General features: G+C 37.4%; 1 protein-coding gene across 3 annotated transcripts in view; it reads left to right on the top strand.

The window, feature by feature from the left end:
- LOC149549294 (autophagy-like protein) overlaps positions 1-25,831 on the top strand; it is a 172,612-nt gene extending 146,781 nt beyond the window's left edge. For all 3 annotated transcript variants that reach the window (XM_089792741.1, XM_089792740.1, XM_089792739.1), the window contains 2 exons: positions 28-75; positions 25,464-25,831. In XM_089792741.1, coding sequence (XP_089648867.1) covers positions 28-75; positions 25,464-25,541 — 126 coding nt within the window. In that variant the 3' untranslated portion in view covers positions 25,542-25,831. The remainder of the gene's footprint in view (positions 1-27; positions 76-25,463) is intronic.
- Positions 25,832-26,472: the final 641 nt, after the last annotated feature.

The following is a 26,472-nucleotide window of genomic DNA, read 5'->3' as shown; positions in this document are numbered from 1 at the left end:
ACTTGTAAGTGATGTCTACCTTTCCAGGTTTTCCCAAATTTGGATATGTGGCTCAGTATACCCAGAAGATTTCAGGTTTGTCTAAACTAATAATTTCACATTTCTCTTATTTTAAAATTCTCTTTACTACATACCAATAAAAGATATGCATAGCTAGTTTCTGTGAGAATCATAGGACAATTACTGATTTTTGAGCTTGTTGCTGAAACAGAAATTAGCAATGCATATCTTTTTAAATGATTCCAAATTTGTCTTTTTTGATGTTAGTCACTTGTAGACTGTAGTTGTGATTGTTAGTTTGTTTGGATTGTAAAGCTCTGTAACTTTCATTTTTTGAGCACACAGTTATTTTGAGGGGAAGGGGGAGGTGGAGGGGGTGTGCTGGATCTGTCCAACAACCACTTTTTCAAACTTAAATTTTATTAATTGCAATTACAACCACTATCCAAAAGTAAAGCAATAATAACACAATTTCTACGACAATATGTTTTCTTTCTATAAATTATAGTTTCTTTACAATTTTACAGCTACCATAACCTTATTCAAATCATAATCACAGAGTTACAACTTGGTTGTCAATCTGAAATAATTCTTACACAAGTCTGCTATAAGCCTGATCTCCAATCTGGTACAGAGACAATACAATCTCTTCTATATAAACTCCTTCCTCAAATCTGAAATGATCTTTTAATTTTTTCTCTTCTCCCTCTGGTGTATGTACTTGATAAGTCTTTTCTTATATTACCCTCCACACACACACACACAATCACTTCTATTCTCTATCACAATTTACATCTTTTTCTTCTTAGTTGTACGCTTTCAGTCGCTTATGTTAAGTAACATGGATCTTTTCTACAAATGTAATAATATGACCATTGTAATTGATATGTTCCAAATGCAGATTTGGATCTCATATAAATATGAGAGGAGGAGACATGTCTCATGATTTATCATCATTTAATTAATATATATATTTCATAATAATAATTAGTATAATATATATATATATATATATATATATATATATGTATGTATGTGTGTGTATATATATATATATATAATGATTACATGAATACATATATATAGAAATTGATGATTTACCAATAGCAACAATGAATCTCAAATCGAATTTATCCGACTGAAGCTACTACTTTAACACTCCCTCTTAGCTAGGGATGATTTGTAGAACACCTTGTGCTCTCAAATATATGAAGAGATATCGACTTAGTATGATATTCCTGGAATGACATATATAAGGATATCAATATAAATCCATCAACAAACATATATATTAACATATATAGATATGGAATTTTCTTCAATTCACTAGGGGGCTAAATTTCTCAATACTCCCTCCTTAGCAAGAAGAGAATTTGAACAATTATAATACAAGATTTGAATACCACCTTAAGTGTGGTCTATGATAGATTTAAGTTATGGTGTCCGGCAAGATCTGGTCCGAAGAAACATAACAAATCGATTTTCATGGTGTTCGACAAAATCCAGCCCGAAAAACCATGATAAGTTGGTTAACAAGGTGTTCAACAAAATTTAACCCAAAGAACCATGATAACACTTGCTCTAACACATTTTGGTGTTAGGAGATAAGTCAACTATTGATAAAGTCATCACTTTACAATAGTTACCTTCTGGTTGATACGTTTGTTATCATGACTCCCAGCGCTTTGGGACAACTTAATGGAGTTTGTCATAATAATAGATCTACCATTTATAAGATCGTCACCTTAGAATGATTACTTTCTATTTATATATGTCAATGAAAGATCGTCACCTTTCATTACATATCATATGTGAAATAGTAATCACCATGAACCATGTTAGAGGGTGGTACAAAGGCTTTCACCTCAATTCTATCTCATAGAGAAGAATACATTACAATAAATTATTCTTAGAACTTCTCATAGAGAAGATATCATTTACAAAGGATTGCACCTCAAAATTCTCCCTTTGAACATTGACCTTGGGAAGTCAGGTCCTCTAGTTACTTCCTCAGAAGCACTCTTCACCCAAGGATGCCTGTCGAACTCACTTTGAATCTGATATCAATCTTTTGATTTTCTAGTGATAAGTCAATACTTCCTCATGATATACATAGGAGTAGGCGCATCAAAATCATGCAGTCACACACATGTATTTCTAGACTCTCTCTTAGTATCAATCTTCTAAGCTCCTGCGTTGCTCTAGAAGAAGTGTCATGCTCTCTCTTAATATAGAAGAATCTCATAATCTCTATCATCAAAGATGTTTTCTTCAAGAGCCTCATTTTTATCCATCTTGATCATCAGGGTCTTTGGAGGTACTATCATTAGATTGAGTCTGCACAATATTAGGTAGCATATGTAGAGTACCAACCTTCTTTTCCTATAAGAATATCCTCAAACATAAAGGGAAAGATCAAGGCAAATAACCCTTATTGTATGTATAGAATTACAAATAAGAGAGACTACGAAGAGTAGATAAATGTAAAAAATAAGAATACTTATATGCACATGAAGATTTAGAAATTGTCTTTTTAGATTATTTGAGAATGGAACATCTCCCCTCTAAATAAGGTTCAAGTGGGAATGGAACATTGACTATTATTTCCCACACAATGTAAAAACTCCACTCATTCTTATATTGTTGAACAATTTTGTATCACATATGACAACTCTTTTCTAAGTTCCAACTTTCTCTTTTCGTCCATTGAAGGTCCAAACATTCATTTAGTTTAATAGAAGCGAACATGTCCTTCCATTTTCTCAAACGCGTCCACAATACGCCAATATCTTGATTGAGAATGATTGTGCCACATGTATGAATCTACAACTCATATGTCGAGTTTCATTCATCAAAGAGAGACTCGTAAATGGTTCAAATGAATTCTTAAAAAATTTCATTAACGTCTCACAACTCAAATTTCCTTTGTTCATGCAAAGATATTTGTTTGATCTTTTGATTAAACCTATATTACGAACACCTTGCAATCTGTGTATTCCAAATTTATATAATTAGTGAATCTATCACAACGCAGTTTACTCCCTCTTAATCAATAAGATCGAGTTCATTGAACAATGAAGAATAACTAAATAACATCCTTTGTCTTCTCCCTCTGTTTCAAGGTTGCCTCTAATAACATGTTAGGCTGCCTCTAAATCTCAATCAATCTCGCTTTTCCCACAAGAAGATTCTCGGAGGAAAAGATCACGGTATATAGCTCGTATAGAAAAATTAGAAAGAGACTACAAAATAGTTTGCACAAGATCATTTCAATAACATAAACATAAACGTAAATATCTAATTTAAATATTCAATTTCAACATATATGCATATATTCAATCTTCTATATATATACACATATATACATATACATATAAACTTTAATCTATGTTTTAACATACATCTTATCATAAATATAATAGCACTATATACTTATATAAGAAAAATATTGTCTCATAAAGAATGTCATATAAAATAATGTGAACAAATACAACTTAATATACCGTTTATACTCACTGAAAAGTGATTTGTATGCTTAGTGCATATATTACCTTGAACCTCACCAAAAATGCTTTTGTCCTAAAGCGATGCCTCTTCAAGAGTATATCGTACTATATACGAATCGTGTCCTAAAGTCTTTGTCACTCGTTTCTAGTATAGTTAACCAAAGTCGAGAGGCACCCATACAATGTCTTGTAGTTTTATCACCAAGACTTTTAACTTTCTTCCAATTAGTGATTACTGGAAGCGATGTGTAGGGAATCGATTCCTCTATTGAAATGAAATCTATTGTTGTTTCCATAATCTCCCTTCAATATTCGATGTCTTCTTTCTCTTTTATATTTTCCATCAACGTGAAGTGTCATGCCAAATTGGTGTAAATGTACTCCTTATATAGGTACATTGCCCAATGTCATGGCTTAGACACGTTGGCTTGCCTCTGATTTTCTTGCAGATTGATAGGTTTGGATTTCTTTGTTTATTGATTGCTTCTTATTTCTATGTTTAATTTCTAATGATTATATAAATCTAGGATAGATAAAATTTAGTCTCCTTCCTACTTGATTCTTCTATAATTTACTCGTCCACCATTCACATTTAGCATTATAGTGATTGAGCTTCCTAATTTGGTGACCACAGGATCTCAGAGTCCATTCTTTGGCAAAGTGCATTAGTTCTCTAATGCTGATTCATATCAAATAGTGGTTAGAGACTCAATCGTGAAGAGCACGCCAAAATCATTCTTACTAGACATAACAATGACCATGGATCGACAGTAAAACCCTAATGTTACCTAACTCACTCCATAACTTGATAGTGGATATTGATCCCCTCATCGAGCCATAGACCGGACTCCCATGCCAATCTAACATTAATCCAATCACTTGTAGTGATCTTTATTGGATTGGCTTAGAAATATTGAACTTTGACCACGAGAATTTTGTCAAATAGTTGTTATGTAAACTAGTCTTTAAGCAAAAATATGACTACATTCCCAAATTACTGTCTCTTTGAACTAATACTAAGAAAAGAATATGCCAACAAACTATACCCAGAACTCAAATAAACACAAAACCAACAACTTGAACACATTAAATAATGCCAATGTTTTCAATAAAGATTGACTAAATTGATGACAAAATCACAGTCCCTTATACGAGATTACAATGTGCAGAACCAAGCAAATACGAAGGGAATAGATAATGACGGACCCGTGATTGCTAACGTATGCCGATATGGTGGTCGGATTCTGCAGTGAAGATACAACCCGACGTCACCTCCAACACTCAACCAAACTGCCGTCTATCTCTGCATATTATGTCTTGAACTCGTTGTACTATATCTCCTTTGAATCTTCCAAACTCTATACTACTACAATCATGATAATTGCTCATCACCTATGAGTGATGAACTCGACCTGCTATTGGTGCAAGCCCGTGAACCATTGCCTATCTCAAGACGTCTGGAAATCATGTTACCACTGTGGTTTACTCCTATGAATATCTCTACCCTGTCCGCTTGGAATGAAGTTACGTTGCCATTGTCCCTATTCCGATATGCAGATGCAAACCAACAATTGACTGTCGCTAATGCTCAGTTTGGATAAGTATCTAGAATATGTATCCAGGATATGCCCACTCTAGAAAATTCAATACCAAAGCCTGCTACTTGCCGGGGTGTTCTAATAGTCTAAAAGATCAATGTATCCACTCAATTGTTATCTCTGAACATGCACATGAATACTAAGTTTGCATCTAGTATCACTACTTTCCTTAAGGGGTTTCGTCCTAAGGAAAAATCCAGTCACACTTAAGCAACCATTAGGATTTTGTAGAAATATCATATATTCGTTGTTCTCAATCCCAATGTAAAGCCTTCTTTTATAACCTCGAAGTGTGGGGAGAAACAAACCTCTTAGCAATGTGGGATAAAAGACTTTCGTCTTTTAGCCACTTAAGTCATTTTGTCCTGAAGTGATTTTAACAATAAAGTACTTTATACTTCAATTCAATCAAATAAAGTGACTTTAACCTTAGGATTTCCCATTTAAAAATCTCCTCAACTAAAACCAAAACCCCTGTGACTAGTTGGCATTTAGAATTGTCCCTTCCTGGGATTGCTTGCCCCTCAAGCAATCTCAATGCTGGATGCTATAAGATTGACTCACTTTCCCAAGTGGCATCCTCATAAGGTAAATCCTTCCAACGAATCAGATATTCCTTGATGGATCTGTTCTGTAGTTTCCTCTCCTTGACATGCTTGAGTATTCTTAGAATACTCAACCAACAATTGAGACTTCCAATCTTTTGAAATCTTAGAAATAACACAACATTCCGCTACTCAGGGTCTCCTGGAAAGTGCATCAACAACTACATTGTTCTTTCCTTTTATGTACTTAATGTCGAAATCGTAAGCCTGAATTTTGCTGACCCGCTTTTGCTGCCTTTCATTAAGATCCTTCTGCTCTAAGAAGTAACGTAGACTATTGTGATCCATTCTAGCTGTGAATTTTCCCCCCACTAGGTACCATCTGAACTTGGCTAAAGCATGCATAGTAGCCAACATCTCCTTATCATAAGTGGACTACAATCTATTGCCATTCGTGAGCTTCCTGCTCTCATAAGCAATTAGATGCCTATCTTGCATGAGAATCGTGCCAATACCATTCCTTGAAGCATCACACTCAAGAAGAAACAGTCAAGAGAAATTAGGCAGTGCCAAGATTGGGCATGTGCTCATCACCTGTTCGAGCCTATCAAAGGTCTCTAGGTCTCCTCTGTCTCAATTGTCCATTTGAAAGCCCCTTTCCGTGTGAGGTTAGTAAGGGGAGCCGCTAGCTGAGAAAAACCTCTAGCAAACCTCCTGTAGTAAGAGAAAAGACCGATGCATCCTGTCAAATCTGATATGTTCCTTGGTGGTGGCCAATCTAGAATTACCTGAATCTTTTCTTGATGTACCTTCACCCAATCTGCTCCAATCATGTGACCAAGGTAAAGAATCTCGGTCAACCCGAACTTACAGTTGGACTCCTTAGCAAACAACGAGTGCTCCTCCATGATGCTGAGTACCTCATCTAGATGATGCAAGTGTTCCTCCCAAGTCCTGCTGAAAATCAATATGTCATCAAAAAGTACTAATATGCTCATCCGTAGCTACTTTTGAAAGATGTGGTTCGTAAATGACTGAAATGTACCTGGCGCATTAGTGAGTCCAAATGGCATAACCAAGAACTTGTAGTGACCATAATGACAACGGAAAGCTATCTTTGAGAAATAAAAGGCCCCATGTAACTCATCCAGTAGCTCATCAGTGCGAGGGATTAGGTACCTGTTTTTCATGGTCCTCTTGTTGAGAGCACGGTAATCAATACACATGCGTAGAGTGCCATCCTTCTTCACTAATACAAATGAAGAAGCAAAGGGACTAGAGCTAAGTTTAATGTGTCCCATGTCTAGAACTTCCGTAATCGTCTTTTCTATCTCCTCCTTATAATGCTTGGGATGACGATAAGGCGTCATGATGACGGGTTTGGCGCCCTCCTCCAACTCGATGATATGCTCAAATTCTTTGTCTGGGGGAATATTTGGAGGTATGTCCTCAAAAACCCTCTTGTGCTTATCAAGCACTGGCTGAATGTCAATATGAAGCTGCTGTCCTGAGTCTAAGGTAGCTTTAGCGGAAATAAAACAAAGTGTTGCCCACTCCATGTCATCATGCCTCATAATAGCCTCCTTCCTATGGGCTGAAATCAACCTGGGTTCACTCTCTGGCATAGCCTTGAGGATCACCTATCGGCCATCCAGTAAGAACTCCAACTGCATCTTTTCTTGATCAATTGTATATCTGCCTATGGTCTGTAACTGCTGTCTCCCCACCATCGCATAAATCCACTACATAAAAATCTGCCTCAAGAATGAAGCCGTCAAAATGAATCGAAAGTCCTGACACCTTACCTACGCATCTCAATCTCTCACCTCTTGCCACTCTAACCTCAAACTCGGGTATGTCGTCAATCTGTAACTTCTTAGCAACCCATCGTGAGCTTATGAAGTTATGCGAGGCACCGGTATCCAAGAGACATATAATATGCTGTCCTCTAACAATTCCTTTCAAATGAAAGGGGTGTCCTGTGGGATCAGTGGAAGTGATGCTATGATAGGAGCCGTCCCTCGGTGCCTCCCTTCTTCCTCCCTCTAGGTGGTCGATCCTTGTTCTCTTCCTCATCACTGCCATCAACATCGCTGCCCTCTAGCTGCTCATCCTTCTCTGAAAGTACCTCTACATAATGTATCTTGCCTTTGCCAAGGCATCTATGATCCAGAGTCCATGGCTCTCTACAAGTGAAGCATAACTTCTTCCTCCTGAGTTTATTTTGTGTCTCAAAGTCCATCCTGGGAGGTGTAGCCTTATGCTGGTTTTTGTTCTTTTGGAATGAAGTGGACCCCTTATACATTTTCTTGGGAGGTTGTAATATCAAAGAGGGTGACTCTAGATCGTGTGCGATTTTAATAGATCATTCAAAGTGTTTGGTTTAAGCACCTTAACCAAACCTCTATACCTATCTTGTAAATCCTCGGTGAACGACATTATCTTACGCTGTTCTGGCATATCTAGAACCATCACTGAGATCCATTGAAACTTGTCAATGAAATCATCTAGAGATCCACCCTATCGTAACTGTACGAAATCCTTGTAATAGACCTCAATATCTTTCCTGTCAAAATGAGTAATCAACTTAGAGCTGAAAATCTCATAGGATGTGATAAGTCCATTATCCTGGGTAACCAACCCGTGATCCCACCAATCATATGCCGCTCCCTCTAAATGCATCGTAGTAAATCAGATGGCTTTTGTCTCTAACATAGGTTTAAGTATTAGTTAATTATCTAGCTTGTGAATCCAAGCTTTCGCAGATGTCTTATTGCTGCCATCAAAAGTAGGGAGAGATAGTTTGTTCATAGCATGCTTTAAGTCTCTGTTTGGTGCTCTAGGTCTCCTATCCCGCTGCTGTTTATTTGACTCACTTTTCTGATTTAGGTATTGGACAAAGGACATATTTTGTTTAATTGGATTAGGAAACAAATCCCATTCATCATACATTGCCATTACATTGTCTGGTAGTAAGTTTGGTGCCACTGGTGGTGTTACCTCTTCCTCTGCATTAAAAACCGGCATTAAAGGCTTCTCAGTGTTTCATGTGGGAGCCCTAATAGCTCGGGGTGATCCTGCTACACTACTACCTCCGCCGTGATGGCTTGTGGCTCTCCTGTTAACAAGGGCTAATTGTTGTATATTAGTTGCAAGTTGTTGAAGTGCATCAACTATGTTATTCTGCCCATCTCTAATAGCCCACAATGTTTCCCTTACTTCTTGATCCGGTTCAACTTCATTTCGTGCCATTTGAATGTTGTTTGCTTGCTCAATCTGATCTACCTATTTACTCTGTGACTCTCTTCAGCTTGTTCACCTGTTCTGAAAATCAACTCCTCATCCACTGAATAACTATCCTCAATGTCAATCTGCTCGGAAGATCCTGCTTGTTCCGGTTGGAGGTGACTAAATTTATAAGGTTTCTTCCTCATACCCTGCAGTCATTTTATTTCTTGTTTATTCCAACCTGTTATGTAGTAAATTTTCCCACAAGATGGCAGGACCTATAACTTTGATACCACTGTAGTGATCTCTATTGGATTGGCTCAGAAATATTGAACTTTGACTACGAAAATTTCCTCAAACAGTTGTTATGTAAACTAGTCTTTAAGCAAAAATATGACTACATTCTCAGATTACTGTCTCTTTGAACTAATACTAAGAAAAAAAAATGCCAAACAACTATACCCATAACTCAAATAAACATAAAACCAACAAGTTGAACACATTAAATAATGCCAATGTTTTCAATAAAGATTTACTAAACTGATGACAAAATCACAGCCCCTTATACGAGATTACAATGTGTAGAACCAAGCAAATACGAAGGGAATAGATAATGACAGACCCGTGATTGCTAACGTATGCCAATATGGTGGTCGGATTCTGCAGTGAAGATATGACTCGATGTCACCTCCAACACTCAGCAAGACTGTGGTCTATCTCTGCATATTATGTCTTGAACCCGTTGTACTGTATCTCCTTCAAATTTTCCAGATTCTATACTGCTACAGTCATGATAACTGCTCGTCACCCATGAATGATGAACTTGACCTACTACTGGTGCAAGCTTGTGAGCCACTGCCTATCTCAAGATGTTTGGAAATCACGTTACCACTGTGGTTTACTCCTATGAATATCCCTACCCTATCCACTTGGAATGAAGTTATGCTGCCATTGTCCCTTATTTCGATATGCAGATGCTAACCAACAATTCACTGTCACTAATGCCCAGTTTGGATAAGTATCCAAAATATGTATCAAGAATATGCCCACTCCCTCTATAGAATTCAATACCAAAGCCTGCTACTTGCTGGGGTGTTTCTAGTAGTCTAAAAAATCAATGTATCCACTCAACTATTATTTCTAAACATGGACATGAATACTAGGTTTGTGTCTAGTATCACTACTTTCCTTAAGGGGTTTCATCCTTAGGAAAAATCTAGTCACTTAAGCAACCATTAGGATTTTGTAGAAATATCATATATTCATTGTTCTCAATCCCAATGTAAAGCCTTCTTTTATAACCTCGAAATGTGGGGAGAAACAAACCTCTTAGCAATGTGGGATAAAAGACTATTTCGTCTTTTAGTCACTTAAGTCATTTTCTCCTGAAGTGACTTTAACAATAAAGTACTTTATACTTCAATTCAATAAAATAAAGTGACTTTAACCTTAGGATTTCCCATTTAAAAATCTCCTCAACTAAAACCAAAACCCCTGTGACTAGCTGGTATCCTAAATCACATGTCGTTAGCCTATCCGGATGGAAAGATAGAGCAACTAGGCGCCACTAATGCTAGCGCGGAGAAGGGGACATTACATCACCAGTCATATAGGCATAGAGATGGGCTAATTGTGTAAATTTGGTACTATGAGATGTGCATTGAATTAGGTAGTGTGACCTACAACAAATATTCTCCATTCGCATCTCGCTTGCCCATTTCAAACTTTCACATTCGCACCACATTATTGCTCATGTCCTTGATTGGATGCCTACTGCTAATATATTTACTCCTTGCCCCTTTTATGGAATTTCACTTGGCAATTGCTCCTCTTTGCACAATCTCCTCCCCATAGGCCACCTTGCTAATATTAGTCTTCTCTTTGATTGTATTATATAATCATGGTATGCACATTCTGATGCCTGCGCAGGCTGATAAATGACAATCCTCTTTAAATCCAATTTTACCATATTCATGATAGATTATTTTGCATGAGAATCCAACGCTTTGCTTCATATATGTCTTTCTTTTCTATGCTTTTTTCAACCATTTCAATAGCGCTATTTAGGTATGACATCAGTGTTTTCATTGTGCTATTAAACTGCATATATATGTCAGCCGCTGTCAAAGTCAATGTTAGATCTGGTCCAAGAAGCAGAGCCTGCTTATTGTGTACACACTTGGGCGATGGTAGATTATCGAGTGCAGTGTCTAAGAGGGCTCAATGAGCTACAATCCATTGTCCAGTGGGCGCTCTAATCTGCATGTTCGATGTGTCGATGAGAGAGCTATCGGTGCTGCATAGATGAGTTATATGGTAACATAGATGTGAATCCGATCCAATGCTCAAAATGACTATGGAAAGATGGGATCAACCTCGTAGTGGATGGATACTGTATTTATCGGATGCTCAGGCCACTTGTGTATCAACTCATTATGCTTGGTTTGGCTTAGGCAGGGTAGAGGTGTGATTTCTATTTCTACATTTGCACCCTAGCTTTGATACCATGTTAGGTAACATGGATCTTTTCTGCAAATGTAATAATATGACCGTTGTAATTGATATGTTCCAAATGCAGATTTGGATCTGATATAAATATAAGAGGAAGAGACATGTTGAGACATGTCTCCAAGGTTTAATCATCATTTAATTAATATATTTATTTCATAATAATAATTAGTATTATATATATATGTATGTATGTATGTATGTATGTATGTATGTATGTATGTAAGAGACATGTTGAGACATGTCTCCAAGGTTTAATCATCATTTAATTAATATATTTATTTCATAATAATAATTAGTATTATATATATGTATGTATGTATATGTATAATATATAGATATGTATTATATATAATATAATATACATTATGATTACATGAATACGTATACATAGAAAATGATGATTTACCAATAACAACAATGAATCTTAGATCAAATGTATCCGATTGAAGCTACAACTTTAATACCTTAGACCCTTTTCGTGGTCTCTTATTGGACATTAATAAATTTATCTTATCTAATTTTATCTACAAGCCACACCCTTTGAAAGGATATTTTTTAAGGACAAACATGTCTTTTTCATTGGATGAAACATATCTGTTGGAGAAACTGCTCGGATCACAATCTTTCAAGAAGAAAAATAATAAATCCTTTTCTTATTGACAGCATGGATTAATGTTTCGACTGTTCATCGCACCCTCTTGGATTAGTATCACACCTTTTTAGAAGTTGCACCGAACAATGAATAGATGTTTTGTTTGCTGAATCAAAGAATCACCATTTGTTCATTAATTTGTGTAGTCACTTTCAACTCCTTTATTACATCTTTTGCTTCTAATATCGCTGACTTCAGTATTTCATCGGTGCTCTGAAAACAGTATATTCTTTTCTTGAAATCGCCATTTCACACGATTGATATATTATTATTGCTCAATGCTGACATATCAAGGTTGTCTTTAGACTTGATGACTCATTGGTTCTGTCTTATTTTTGTCTTCAGAAGTCAAATAGAACACCATAACAAATCACTGTCTCAGCATGGTTGTGTAATATAAACAAACCTGTATTTCGTCACTAGGAGTTAGTTTATTCAACCTTCTTTGACTTGTCTTGTAATCTGTTTTGACTATCCATCTTAATTGCTTGTCTTCAATTCAAGATGCTGGGACTGCTTTTTTAATCAACTGATTATGCTGCCAATTTATGAATTGACTGCCATCTCATGCTGAGTCGACTGTAGTGAGGGGAGCCATTCTTTGATTTATGAACTCGCTAATCATAATGACATGTAATTTTTCTCCATATTAATGTTTGGCTCTTTTGTTTGTTCTAATTACTCATTAATGTAATTGCTGCTTTGTTCAAGTCCACTGACATATTAATTAGTTTGTTGTATATTGATGATTGATCTTGTTTATTCGCATGACACAGCGTCAATGAGAAACTCTCAAAATCATTGATATAAATGAAGTTGAAAAATCATATGATCAATGATCTATAGCCAGAAGATTTCAGGATTATCTAAACAAATTATTTCTTGTTTCTCTTATTTTAATTTCTCTGTACCACATTCCAATAAAAGATATTAATAACTGGTTTCTGTGACATTCATATGATGATTGCTGATTTTTAAGCTTGTTGCTCAAACAGAGACCAGCAATGCACATCGTTTTTTTTTCAATTCCCATTTTGTCATTTTTGATGTCTGTCACCTGTATACTGTAGTTGTGATTCTTAGGTTTTTTTTTTAAAGCTCTGTAACTTTCATTGATATAAACAGAGTTAAAATATATGGTCAATGATCTATATTATATAGATTATGATTATAAAGTAGATTACTGCATCTTTGCACGTCAGAAAAATGTACCCTCAGAAAAGGTCATCTAAAGATCCCTATTTAAAAGGAGTGAAGTGTGCAGCTGTACAAAATATAAACTAAAGCTATGTGCAGGTACCTCTATATGTAAAGAAAACAATGGAAGCTATATTCTTCTGGAAAATGTGTAATTGAGTATTTTACTTTACAGATTTATAGAGTAAACAAAAGTAACTGAATTACAGAATAAAATACCATATTAATTGCAAACATATTTGAGAAAGATACAGCTTTATTCTCATCATCACATATGCAATGTGTATTGGATACTAGAGTGGCACCCGACTACACACGCAATATGAAATATTTAGGCAGGCCAAAGTTGGTTGAGAACACCAACCATCGGTAGCAACTATTGGGAACAAAAACTTGGCAGGAAAAAAGTCGCAGACACAGATGTGGAGAATTTGCCGCATCTGACAGCAAGAGATCTAGGAAGTATGACACTTAAAACATACAACGCAATATAGGGATTCTATCCGAGGGACATGACCCATGTAATAAGTATTAATATAGCAAGAGATCCATTCACCAGTAACATAATGAATAAGGATAGTAACGAAAGTGGATATAGATGGAGACTGATGTAATAACCCGTCGGTTATGACCACAACAATTGTAATTTTCTTCACTGTTCAGTCATTTGACATTATGTCAAACACTTGGCGAGCAAACTTATTCCCATTGGATATGCTGATAGATCTCAGCTTTCATACATCATTTTTGCTTGTGTTAATTCTTTGGATTTTTGCATACATAAATATAAGAAAGAAATGGCAGTGCTGAAAATATGTTAACAATCAAATCCAGTGTGCTCAATTCATAAATGATCATCAATTTTTGCCAACTACATTATGACAGTTTTGCATATAGAGTAAATAGCAGCCAGGTCTGAAATGAAATTCAAGTGCAATCTTATTCATATGATTTTAATAACCTTACACAAGAGTCTTAACAAGTAATATGAAACCTGCAATTCCCAGCCATAGTCAATTTGCAGCAATAATTCCAACGCCAGTCTCACGGATCCAATTTTGAGCTCTATCAATTTCTACAACAGTTCACAAAAATCCCTCTTCCATAGTTCCACATGATACTTCCAGCAAACAATCTCCTTAGACACAGATTAAACAGTAGGAGAATTACTAAATAGTTTTACCACAGCAACTATTTGCATAGCAAACCCAGACTAATATCTCAGATTTGAATCTACAATACTTCAGTTGTAGATCCAATGGAATGGACTCAGAATTCAGACCTTTATACTTCAGCAAGGGCACAAAAATCAGAACTCAAAAAAAGCCACAAAGGCAACAAAAACAAATAAATTATCCAAGCATGCTTTTTCCAATGAAATGAGCTCTCATTTATAAGCTTTTATTGGCCAAAGTTTCCATAAAATTCCACTTCAGAAATTGTTGAAGTTTTCCAAAAACTCAACACTAGAAACTTTCCAACTTGCTTTTTAGAAATATCTCTTAAAGTCATTGTTATAATAATATAAACATTATTATAATAATGCAACTCAATGATTAATAAATAAATAAGAGCTCATGCAATTATTACTTTATTAACTGTAGGTGATGACCAACTACTGAAGCCACCCACTGCACTGCCAGAAATAGCAATTGCCAAAAATAGACTTACTAGAAATAGTAAGTCTACAATTAAGACCCCCAAAACACCTTGTCAGCTTATGAGGGTCACTATGATGAGTTAACTCCATCAACTGAGTAGACTTACCAAAAATAGGGACATTAGAATCCTCCCTTCCCAAGATTGCTTGTCCTCAAACAATCTGACATCATACAAAAACCTCCACTAGGATCCCATTAGAAGCAAGTGATGTCCTTGTCCTCACTAAGCGAACAAAATGCCGAAACCATTAGCAAAACCAATAACATGACCCGCAACACAACACCAAGAACTTGTGTTGGTGATGTAAAGGTTAGAACATCATTAACAACCAAATACTTAGGAGATCTGAACACACTCTCCTTCATTATGCCTACCCAATCATCTTGGAAACCATCTAGCTTAGGCTTAGATCAACTCTGTATTCGGTGCAAATCCTGAACATGTGAGTCAAATTCCAACTTATAAATATTGATCACAGTATACACTCTATCATAGATAAATTTAGCTGTGCTTATTGCAGAGTTGTCTGGTAGTGCTCGTGCCTCCACCCACTTGGTTAGATACTCTGTTGCCACCACGATGTACCTGCATCTCCTAGTTTTACTTACCTTGAGGGGTCTAACAAAGTCCAACCCCCATCTTTCGAATAACTCTTGTGCATGTGAAGGATTCAAAGGCATGAAGCCTCTTCAGTGGTTTTCTAGCTCTTTAACATGTATCGCAGGCAACGACCCACTCCCTGGTGTCGTTGTGTATAGTTGGCCACCATAACCTTGCCAACAGTATCTTCCATGCAGTTGTATCTGATCCCATGTGCCCTGCTGGTCCTTCATGTGCTTCCTTCAACTCCTTCGATATTTCCTCCTCTAAAATGCACCGTTGCAAAATTTGGTTGGGTCCCATTTTATATAGTAACCCATTGATCAACTGAAATGTTTAGCTCCTTAGCACCAGTTTCCTCCTCTTGTTCGAGGACACTATGCTAGGAAACTATCTCGTCGATAGATACTCTCTGATACACGTGTATCGAGATGGCAGTACTGCAATGTGAAATAACTGCACGTCAGGAAAATCATCGTTGACTCCCTCTGATGGCTCTCTTGATTTTATCCTCGACAAGTGATCCACACTTACATGACTCTTTCCTGGTCATACCACAATTTTGAATGTAAATTCTTGCAATAGTAACAACCACCTGCTTATTCTTCCCTGGACTATCGACTTGTTCACAAGGTATAACAATGCTTGATGATCCACATAAAATACGAAAGGTGTCGCCAGTAAATAATGCCTAAATTTCTATATTGCTTACACCATTTTGAGTGCTTCTTGTTTTGTCGTACTGTAATTTTTCTCTGCTTTAGATAACAGTCTACTCGCAAAGTATACTAGATGATCTAGTTCATGATCACTTGTCTGTGCCAGTGTTTCTCTAATTGCATAGTTTGATGCATCAACATGAACATGACACTCCTTATCCTAGTTTGGATAGGCTAGAGTCGGTGTTGTGGCCAACTTCGATTTCAGTCCATCGAAAGCTTCACCCTACTCTGCTTCCCATTTATAAGGTTCACCCTTGCAGGTAAGTTTGTCCAACAGGTAGGATATTTTTTCAAAGTTCTTGATGAACCTCCAGTAGTATCCAATATGTCCGTGGAATGATTTTACTTCTGATACATCTGTCGATAGTGGCATATCCAAAATTACACAAACTTTGTCAAGATCCATCTTCATCCCTACTTTGCAGGCTATGTGTCCTAATAGCTTCCCCTGTGGTACCATGAACTTGCACTTCTTCGGATTCAGTGCTAGTCTCGCCCATCTACATCTCTCGATGCATTCTCCGAGTGCTATTATATGTTTATCCTTTGCGCTAAAAATTGACCAATCATCCAAGAATGCCTTAAAGTTTTTGACAGATATTTTATAAAATATGTGTAGGATAATTCTTTGGAATGTTGCCGAAGCATTACACAATTCAAACGACATCCTGTTATAGGCGTATACTCCATCTTCCACTATGAATGTCATTTGTAACCTATCTTCTTCGATGATGGATATCTAGTTGTATCCAGAGAACCCATCCATGAATGAATAAATTTCATACCCCTCAACTTCTTCTAGATTGCTATCGGTGAATGGTATCAAAAATGGATATTTAATCGTTACTACATTTAGGCATCAAAAGTTTACGTATATTTTTATTTGTGTGGTGTCTTTTTTCAGAGATATAACAATCGGTGATATCCACTCACTCGTCTGCACCTTAAAAATAATTCCTACTTCCAGCATTTGATCGATCTCATCAGTGACCTGTGCGGCATAATTTTTGTTCATCCAATATGACCGCTTCCGTACGGGTACTGCACCTTCTATCAACGGTATTCGGTGGACACAACTCTGGTGGTACTTTCAAATCCTTATACTTCCATGCAAAGACGTCCTTGTACTCAAATATTTTGAATGTTGCTGCCTTCAGGACTGGATTGCAATCATCTCCCACAAAGATATTTTCCTAGGCTCTTTATACTTAAAAGGTTTGTCGTCACTAAACGTATGCGTCAATGTTTCATCTACATGTGCTTCTCCCTCCTTCACTTCGCTATACTCCTTTGGAAACTCATTCCCCTCTTTTCCCTCGTCGACTTCCAACATGTTACAGCTTGGAAAGAGCTCGTAATCTTCCATCTGCCAATGGAGTAAGCCGTTCACTGAGTCTAGGTTGTCATCATTCGACCCTCCTAATCTCAATACTCCTTCATTAGGTTCCATTCTCTTCTTTCCCTTGTCGTCACCTTCGCCTTCACCTTCGGAATCTGACGACATTGCCTCCTCACCTGCCATTTGTTTGTGTAGGTCGATTATAAATCTCTGGCCTCTACCTTCCATGAACAGGGTATTCCGCTTCCAATTATGATTCACCTTTGCCTGCACTAGACAGTCCTGTCTGAGGATGGCATCATACACTTTTCTTTTTAATGGAATAACCACGAAATCTAATAAGAATGGTTGCGTTCCGATGGTTATAGGTTGCGCCATCAGGGCTCCTAAAGGATTAATCCTGTGCTGATCTGCAATGAGTAATTGAAATGTAGGTGGCTACAACGTAGGTTGTCCCAAATTTCTTCCCAAATTTCTCCATATATCCTCTGGTAGTACTTTTACTCCTGACCCTCTGTTGACGATTGTGCTCGTGAGTACTGTTCCCAGGCCATCTCTAGTACTGCTGGATGTCTCCCTATAGTGAGTGCCAGTCGCATTGGGTCTATTGCAGTTGCTCTGCTGCCATCCTTCGTGTCTCTTCCGTTGCTTTCAGGAATAGTATCATGTTTAGTATTGCTCTCTGCAACTGAGGCATTGTAAGAAAGTCATTAAATTTTATAGGAACTTCTATTCACATTACCTGCCTTATCATGTTTTGTTCTGCCAGGTTTCTCTTCGAGGTGCCGACAGTGTCTTTTGTTTGTAGCTTTTCCATTTTCATTTGATTTTTTGACTCCGTTCATGCTTGCTGCAACCTCTTCTTTTCTTCCTTTGCATCTGGGTATATTGCCTTCTTTGCTTGTTCGTGAGTGATGGCTAGTATCTCCTCATCACATGTTTCGATGCTTAATAGGTTCGCCCCTTGCTTTGGGCATTTCGAATCCTCGTGGTCTCCTGGACCACACCATCTGCATAACAATTGTGGCGTTTCTTTCGTGTTACAATCTCTGGCGAAGTGCCCCCAGAGGTTGCACGCATGACACTATATCATCGACCGTCCACTCGAGTCATAGTATATCCAACTTCGGCCTCCATTGTTATTATTATTACCACCTCATCCACGTCGGTTATTGTTCCGGTGACCTCCTGAGGTTGCATCATTGGTTGTGTGCGTTCCTGCTCCTGTAGTGGACACTTCTTGTGTCAATAATACTTGCCGGTGTCCCTTTATCTTCATATTGAACAGGCATTCCTTTGTGGAATGTTCCACAATCTGGCAGATATCGCAAAATTATTTTTTCGGGTAGGAGCCCTTTTTGTGACCCTCCTCCTTACAGTCCGTACACCACAATTCCCCTTTCACCGAGTCAGGATTTTTTTTTCAGATTTTTAAATTCTTTCATCATCTGTAACATATCTTTTTGCAACGCTCAAACTTTCTTACTTGATTCTTCATCGTTGCTGCTACTTTCAAAAGATGAATCGTCTGGGTTCGACGATTTGTGCTTCTTTTTGCTTGTCTTTTTCTCACTCTCCAGATCCATCGCTTGATTATATGCATCTGTCTACAATACTGGAGGTACAATCTTCATTTTCTTCTTTAGTGCCGGTCGTAGCCCTTCAACAAACCATCGTTTCTTTAATTCATCAGCTAGTGGGCTCTTCATCTTCCCCACCAATTCTTTTAGCCTTCTTGCATATATATGAATCGTATCATTCTTTCTTTGCTTCATACTATATATTTCTGCTACAATTTCATTATCGTCCCTTAGTAATTGGAACTCTACTATGAATTCTTTCTTAACATTCAACCATGTAGTTAATTTTTGAAGATCGACATCCGCAAACCAATCAATCGCTACACCCTGTAGGGTTGCCGGAAACTGTTGGACCGGTTATCCTGTTCTGTTACCCCATGCGTGGTCCATATTGTTTCGCATATTTTGCAATGTTTGATCGGATCTACCATCCTATCACCATTAAACTTCGGCAATTTTTCCTTTGGTCCTACCATTGCTACTTTCTTTTGATCATGTGGTACTTGCTGTGTACCCGCGCAATTCTGCACAACTGTGCTGCTTCGAACAATTGCCCTACTTTGGACAATCGCATTACTCGGTGAGAAAATATCTTCCTTAAGCAAAGTTGTTTGATTCTCTGCCTATATCCGTTCGTTGGGTGTATCGGGAACAAAGAATTCACACCACGCTCGTGTTCCTTCAACACTTCGAGGCGTGCGAGTTACTTCCCTTTCGTTCAAATTCTCTACCCTCGGCGTATACAAGTTAAGGAACTCCTCCCTTGTCTCTTCTACCAAATTCAATCACTGTTGAGTCTCTTCTAGCTATTATTCGACACTCCTTGGTTTGTTAGGTGAATGCACTCCCTCTGTCTATACTCCACCCCCTCGGTGCCCGTCAGTAAGCTGCTAAAGCTTCTATCTGCGCTCCACCTATTGTGCTAAAATTAAAACTTCCTATGTTGTGCGTATTTCATCCTTATCTTTTATTTTATTCCTATCCTTGTTAAGTAGATTTGGCATTAATCTTCGTAACACTTCCTTCGTTCCAGGTTCGACTGGCAACGACACCAAATGTTTATTGTATAGGGTAAGCGGATACTTATCGCATGTAGTACAATAGGATATAACACAGAACAAATGCTTGATTCATATACGCAATATGCACTCCAATGCTTACAATATGATTATGATGATCTCAAAGTCCCTTCTGGATGGTGTACATATATTTTCCTGAAGGGGTGACTCAATCGTCACGTGCTGTTTCTGATACACTTCTATTAATCGGCTACAATATAGAATTGACTGACAACAATATGTAATAATATCTCATATATAATTATATATAGCCATAGGTTTATTTGACTTAAGCTATCAAACATCGACACTCCCTCTTAGTTAGGGAGGATAAACACAAGATAAACATTATACCACTGACAATCTCTACAAATGACACATTAAGGAAATCTTTGATCATAATATTTCTACTATTTTGATATCACATTTGATATCATGAGTATTGGCCTTCAGAATCTCAACATATGATATTCACCAAATACTCTTGAGTAATGGTCTCTAGAATATCAACACTTGATATTCACCATGTAATTTGCAGAACATCAACATATGATATTCACCATTTTGATATCACAATTGAGTATTGGTCTTCAGAATATCAACATGTGATATTCACTAGGTACTCTTTGAGTAATGGCCTCCAGAACATCAAGTTGTATGATATTCACTGCGTACTTTGTGTAATATCAATATCAATTTGATGTTCCATATAAACTGCTGTCAAACAGAAACGACCAAGACCGGATGACGGAAATATTGATAGTGGTCATGAGGAGACTTCTTCTGAGGAGAGTGAGATCGAAGGGGATGACGAAGAGGACGAGGAGGTAGAGGTAATTACAGCTACACCATTGAGATTTTCATGGCCTGCACTCTCAGCAACAACACACTTGGTCCCAATAGATATACATGACATTCCAAGGTTAGGCTAGTTCAGACAGCCAGTGGTGATGACTTCGGCTATAGTCGCGATTCAGCTTGTTGCAGAGGAACATCTGTCACCGACGGAGACAACTGTTCCGGAGGTAATGATGGAGCCTACTCGAGAGGTTTTGCCAGCTATACTAGAGGCTGGGGCTGAAGTACTTGTACCTGATATGGAGATGGACACTCAGGAAGGAGTGATGGAGATACCGACAGGTGAGGGTTTGAGGACGTCGGGTGTTCATTTGGACATAGTGGGTTTAGATGTAGTGGTCACAGTGGATACAACATTGTTAGCATCACTTGAGGAGCTAGACAAAGAGAGTAGAACCCAGAGGTTGAGCATGTACCTAAGTACGAGGTTTCACCGTACACTAACACCTCGAGTAACATACCTGCACACACCTTGAGTAATAAAGGAGTTGGAGAGAGTGGTATCCTTAATAAAATTAGGATGTCTGGCGGCCTTTACAATTTGTTTTGAGGAATGAGGATGGCTGAGTGTGGAGATTGTAGAGATGCACCAGGATTGGGCCACTACGAGAGATCTAGGTATGGAGAACCGAGTAGAGGCTTTGACTCAAGAGATAGTCGAGATACATAGGGATGTGTATTACACCCTTTGGAGGAGCCAAGCAGACCAGGTAGTAGCGAAGAGGGCTTGGGAGGAGTTGTCTAGGAGCGCCTTGAAATTTCCCAGAGACATCTTTAAAAAAAATGAGGTATAATCCTTTGGAAAGTGGAAAGAGCATCGCATAGGTTTAAGGGCATCTTGTTGTATGGATGCACCCCATGTTCCAAATGTAGTCTTCAGTTTGTCTTCCTCTGCGATACTAATCTAGTCATAGCTAGAAAACCCATCCATGAATGAGTCCATCTTATGCCCTGCCACTTCCTCCATTATGTTGTTTGTGAAGGGAATCGGAAACGGATCCTTGGTTTTTGAAGTCAACACAAATTCGGATTCACTTAGCTTTCTTCTTCAGGGAGATGGCAATGAGCATCTTCACATAGTCGCTTGCCTAAACTGTGAAATTAACTTTGCATCAAGCATCTTCTTGATTTCCTCCTGTGCCTTTGCTGCATAATTCTTGTTCATGTGGCATGGTCTCTTATGTATGGGGGCTGCTCCTGGCATGAGGGATGAATGCACAATTCTGGCAGCATGCCCTTCAGATCCTTGTACGGCCAGACAAATATGTCCTTGTACTCGAGGAATATCCTGAATGTTGTCTTTAGTACATGGTCCTAGTTGTCCCTGATAAGAATCACCTTTGGGCCCTCTTCCTTCAGATAATAGAGAATTTCTCCAATATATTACAATAGAGAATATTGATATTTTCAGACCATAGAGAATTTCTCCAATTATTACAAATTTGTTTTCAATTGAAGATTTAACAAATTTGGACAAACTTTGCAGAGTAGGGAGGATCTTGCACCTCCGAAACTGCAAACCAAAGACTCAATTCTGAAATAAAATTGCAAAAAACAAATAATGAGATGATGATCGATGATGCTTACAAATGCTCCCCAGAAGTCGAATAAGTATTAGTTTCACACCTCTATTAACAAACAAGTCAGGCACAATACAATTCATAAGAGTGGCCCAAAAGATAGCTTTCGCTCAAGAAATCCGTTATCAAATTGTTTGTCGTCCGACTAGCTTCAAGATCCCAAAGTACACATGATTGTTGGAATTTGTATCTACTGAAGTCTCTATGGTGCATCATTACTGCATGCTGAAAGAGTCGGCCGTTGCACAAATCTCCATCAAACTTCTGCTGCTCTACTCTGATATAAACATTGCCGTGCTCGGAATTCTGGAGCAACTCATTATGATCCCACTGATGCAAAACATCAAACTTGCCAATGCTACATTCCTCATGCTATCACACCAATCAGCTGCTGTCCAACAATGACAATCTGGAATCTCAAAACTTAGCTGCAACTTGCTTTCTCTATGTAGGCATCACTCACCATGAGAGATGTAAATCATGCACACCTCATGTGCGACAAAGGGAAGAACTCAATACTCTGAAAATGCATCACAAGGGAAAAGTATATAAATAGCTTCTCCAAGAATGTCCATATGAAAAGATGTATCAATTATACCACTATCCATGCGTACTCCCTCATAGGCTGGTCCAAAGAACACAAACACCATGACAAGAGCCACTGGAAGAGATAACTTCTCAACCCTCCATTAAAGATCAAGGAGCCAAACAAATCTGAATTATTTGTATCTCCCACACTAGTGGCTGATCCACTAAGTGTGTGCTTAACTATCCTCTTTTCCTCCATGGCTTGAACTTTCAAAAGGTTCTTAAAAAGGGAAACTCATCATCCTCATGATGCATACAAACACCTTTCTCCATGCCCATACAAATCAGAATGTAAGTGCTTCCTTGCCTGAGTAGCCAAACATTTAGTCCTCCTATCACTTTGTAGCCATCCATCACACATCCTTGCAATTGCTTTACATCATCCAAGATCGGATGTGCAAAATAAGAATCCTCATTACATCCTCAACACAAAATGTGAGCGTCAGCATCCTTATGTGAAGCAGCTCCCATCTTATTATGATGCAAAGGGAAGATATCGTTGTTGCCAATCAACAATTCAACATAGCTGTAATACATGTCCATAGAGTCCTCAAGGACCTCAGATCGTCCTCCTTTTTTGTAGGTTCTTCAACAAATGCCACTCCAAGATATGTCTCCAACTAAAGATCACATGCCTAAAGCTCGATTCAATTCTCCATGCCTTTGGCTGTCATATACGTAGGTGTGCCACCAGTTGTGATCTCAAGGTGTGTACCCCACCAAACATCATTTCCTCATGAACCCCAACTGAAATACTGCTGGCCAAAATCAGAAAATTAGAACTTTCTAAGTTTTAGGCAGCCTCAAACCCTCTCAAGAACTGGCTGTAGAGAATTTCATAATAAAATCACAATGGACAAAATTTGAAAAAAAAAGTTTCTAAATAGAGAGATTTCATCATAATTTTAGAATAGTATACGACAGTCTTGTTATTATAATATTATATGAAAGATAATATTAAAGAGGTTTCTCCCCTTAGTGACAGTAACAAACAGTATCAATAACCAAAACAAGACTGAAGAAATATACTTCACTTTTTAAAAAAATAATTTGAGAAAGTTTACAAATATGTCTCATATGAGCATCCAACTAAGACATAACTCTAGCTTCTTTAGAGCAATCATAGTAGAAAATCAACAAGGGAAGCCCAATAATCACACAATAGAATTATATCTTAGAAGTCACATCTACACTTGAAGCCAACAGTAGAAATAAGTCACTGACTTAAAATTCCACATTATATGGCACTTTGGGGATTTAAACTTGGGTCTCCACAATGAAAATCTAATGATAAAACACTTTTGATAATACATGTAATTTCAACAACAAGAGTGAATAGAGAAAAAGAGGGAAAACGAGGAAGGACTATTGTGAGATTAAAAATTATAAAAGTGTGTCAGAGCAGGCAGCATGGCTGAAGGTATGTCTTAAACAAATACTAAAATCTAATGGTGGAAAAGAAAGAAAAACAATTGAGTGAAGTTAAGGAGGTGATCTGTTGATAATACAAGATAATGGGATGATTGAATCGAGTGGCCAATTAAAATCTGTTACGTCAAGGGAAGGCCAATTCAAACCTACATGGCTTGTTTTTATGTTAATTAACTAATCCTTGATGATTGGTGTTCTATCCTTAATGACCTTATAAGTTGACTCATTGGTTAATAGTATCTACACAGTTTGACATGTTACAGCACTGGCCCAATTACAGGTGTGGTCTATGACTCGTAGTAAGTTGATTTTAGAAGTAGTGTTCGTATATGTAAGACATGTAATCACATGCAAGGTATTGGCACCAAACAAGCTAACAGAAATGACACTACAACATTAGATACTCAAACATATATTGGTGCTTAAGTAGGCATGCATTTGTGTCAACTTTGTAATTATGCACAAGTTCTTTATGTTGCACGTGAGAAGTGGTCTTTAACCTTATCTTTCTCAGTCTTTGTCTGAGAGATGCAAAACACCAACTGTCTAATATCTGAGATTAAATAGGAAATCTACTTCATTATGCATATCCCTCCCTTCGCAACCAAAAGATTATTGTGCTCGTATTTTGTGATATTTAATCGAAAGTCTGCATCATCTCAGTGACTAACTATTCTTGCTTAACGCCTCAGTAATTTCATTTATATTTTTTGCAGTTGTGTTTCTAACTTACTTTGGCACATAACTCTTGAGTGATATTGCTTGTTAGTGGTAATTTGAAATTAACTGATAATTCGTGCATTTTCAGACTGGTCTGGAGTATACTTCAAGCTGGTTGGTAGGTGCTTTTTATCGATTCAGATATGGTTCATATACTCAAGTTTGATGATTCCTCACATTTTTGGAGTTTTTCCACCTTTCACTCTTGGCCTTGGTGGCCTGGGATTTTTAGAACGATTCATTCAATATCAGAGTCATTAGAGAGATCAATCTTGCGGTATACTAGCATTCTTTGGTCAGTAAGGCTTTTTTGATCGTTATCACTGTAACCATGGTACCCATTGTATTTTGTAATATTTTATCAATGTAACAACGGAACCCATTGAATTTTTGAATATTTGCATTGAATCTTTGTAGTTTATTTTTTTAATAATAGTGCATATTCTTTTAAATAAATTTGAAAGTACAAATGTGTTATCAAGGTACTTTTTATTCCAGATTAAAGTAATTTTGTATTTTTACTTGTTTTTGTAGATTGAAATAATTGATTGGTGATCGCCTATTTGTAAATATAACAAAGATTGTGTGTAAGTTGGAGAAGATAATAAGTTACAAAGAAGAGATCTTCGCTTTTTCTTTCGAATAACATTTGATTGACTCGCCTTACAATCATACAAGTTACAATTTTCTTGTTTCTTCAACTCTATCTCCCTCTACTTTCTTCCTAGCACTACATCCTCTGAAAATGGCTCTTCCTTCCACATCTGTGTTAAAAGCTGGTAGTGCCCATTCTTCCTGTCATCATGTAACATAGAAGACTCATAAATTTCTAAATACACACTATTAACAACTGAGTGCATGTTCATGAAAGGAGGAAGATCAAGTCTGATAGAACCTCCAAAATAGTGAAACATCCATATCTCACTTAATTTTCTTAGCTGGCCCTTGTACTCTTTTTTCCTAAGAAAAGCCAAATTATGTACCACCTTTAATTATGGCTCCCTTTTAAGGTGATAGTGCCTTATTTTAATACAAATTATGAGTTTTCTTCTGATTGCTCTTGTGCCTCGAATGGATTTGTTCAATTTCCTTAGCAA

This window comes from Cupressus sempervirens, chromosome 7 (genome assembly GCF_028749045.1).
Source record: "Cupressus sempervirens isolate cs-2001-9-10 chromosome 7, ASM2874904v1, whole genome shotgun sequence".
NCBI lineage: Eukaryota > Viridiplantae > Streptophyta > Pinopsida > Cupressales > Cupressaceae > Cupressus > Cupressus sempervirens.
Note: the sequence above shows the minus strand (reverse complement) of the source record. Positions and strands in the feature narration are given on the sequence as shown.